Here is a 1,477-nt window from a genome sequence, read left to right as displayed (position 1 = left end):
TGTGTGTGTGATTGATAGGAAGGTACTGGTTATTGGTTTTCAACCAATTTTCTACAGATTTATTTGTTTATAGTGTAGTTTGTTAGTTTATGGACTAGTTTATGTTAGTTTATTTGTTTATTTGTTAGTTTAGAATTTCAGTTTGAGTCTGTATAACATGTTTATATTTGCCTGTCTCTTCTATTTATTTGAATGTATTTGTTCTTATAACTCAAAACAGAAATTGCACTAAGCAATCTGAGTCTTCCTGCTACTAAAAGCTGTGAAACTCATTGAGCTGCAGCTCAGCAGCTCTGTTTAATTTATTGCACACTCATTAGAGTCTAGTCAGGGTCTTCTTTCAAGTGATCCATGCCTTATTACACAGTCATGCCCTCAGTGCTCTATTTAAATATATTTCATATATGTTTACATGTGTTTGCAGTGGCTTATAGGGGACAGAGAGAGCCCATGTTCCCCTGCGTGCTCCAGGAGTCACGGCAAGCCTGTGTGTGGGTCAGATGGACGCAGTTATGATACCAACTGTGACCTGGAGAGGGCGAAATGCAAGGACCGCACGCTCACCCTCGCCCACAGGGGCCGATGCAAAGGTCAGTGGACATCAGACACTGTTGTGTGAGAATTTCTGAAAACAAATGAGACATCTTGAAATGCATGTGAACATTGTATCATTTCTTAAAAAAAAAAAAATAATAATAAAAACAGATGTATTATATGAAAACAAGCCTTATTATCACACCCAAAAATTAAAATTCTGTCATAATTGGAACAACTTGAGACATTTTTTTGGTGAACTATCCCTTTAAGCAGTGCTTGTTGTGTTTGAATTAGTTGTTACCACTAGTTTACTGCAACCTAGTAATACTATAAATAACAATAATAATAATAATAATAATAATAATAAAAAGAGCACAGACAGTGATCACATAGGGTTTGACCCAAAAACCAAAACAAAGAAGATAAAAAAATAAATAAATAAATAAAACAAATAAAAAAGTATTTACAATGGTATGCACTGTATAAAGATCCTAAATCACAACTCACAACTTTCAAACTTGTCTTATGGAGTTTTTGTCTACTGAAAGTCTTTTGGGAAGATGTTTTGTCAGTACAGTCCATTTAACACAATGCACTTCTATTCCTCACAGCCTCATTTTCCTTCCTGTCAAGAAAACTAATCCTGAAAGAAACTTTGCTTCATCCATAGTCACATACTGTTTGACTGGGTATTATATGTGAAAAATAACTTCTTCAGACATTGTATGTAGCATGAATGTGTGTAGTATTAACGTAATGATACAATTGATCAATTTTTATATATTTATAAAACATTAGGAAGATCCGGCCCTTTCTTTCAGAACATGCAACACAACTCCTTGTTGAAGCTCTTGTTCTATCCAGGCTGGACTATTGCAATGCTCTCTTGGCAGGTCTTCCAGCCACTTCTATCAAACCTCTACAATTAATCCAAAATGCC

The 1,477-nt window shown here is 34.9% G+C and overlaps 1 protein-coding gene across 1 annotated transcript in view; it reads left to right on the top strand.

Moving 5' to 3' along the window:
* The window catches only part of LOC107731988 (SPARC-related modular calcium-binding protein 1-like), a 63,377-nt gene that overhangs the window by 36,166 nt on the left and 25,734 nt on the right, over positions 1-1,477 (top strand). Inside the window, exon 2 of the mRNA XM_016543211.1 lies at positions 425-590. Within this exon, the coding sequence (XP_016398697.1) occupies positions 425-590 (166 nt within the window). The remainder of the gene's footprint in view (positions 1-424; positions 591-1,477) is intronic.

The sequence above is a fragment of the Sinocyclocheilus rhinocerous genome, unplaced genomic scaffold, assembly GCF_001515625.1.
Source record: "Sinocyclocheilus rhinocerous isolate Xijiao unplaced genomic scaffold, SAMN03320098_v1.1 scaffold1210, whole genome shotgun sequence".
NCBI lineage: Eukaryota > Metazoa > Chordata > Actinopteri > Cypriniformes > Cyprinidae > Sinocyclocheilus > Sinocyclocheilus rhinocerous.
This window is presented reverse-complemented; position numbering and strand designations above follow the sequence as displayed.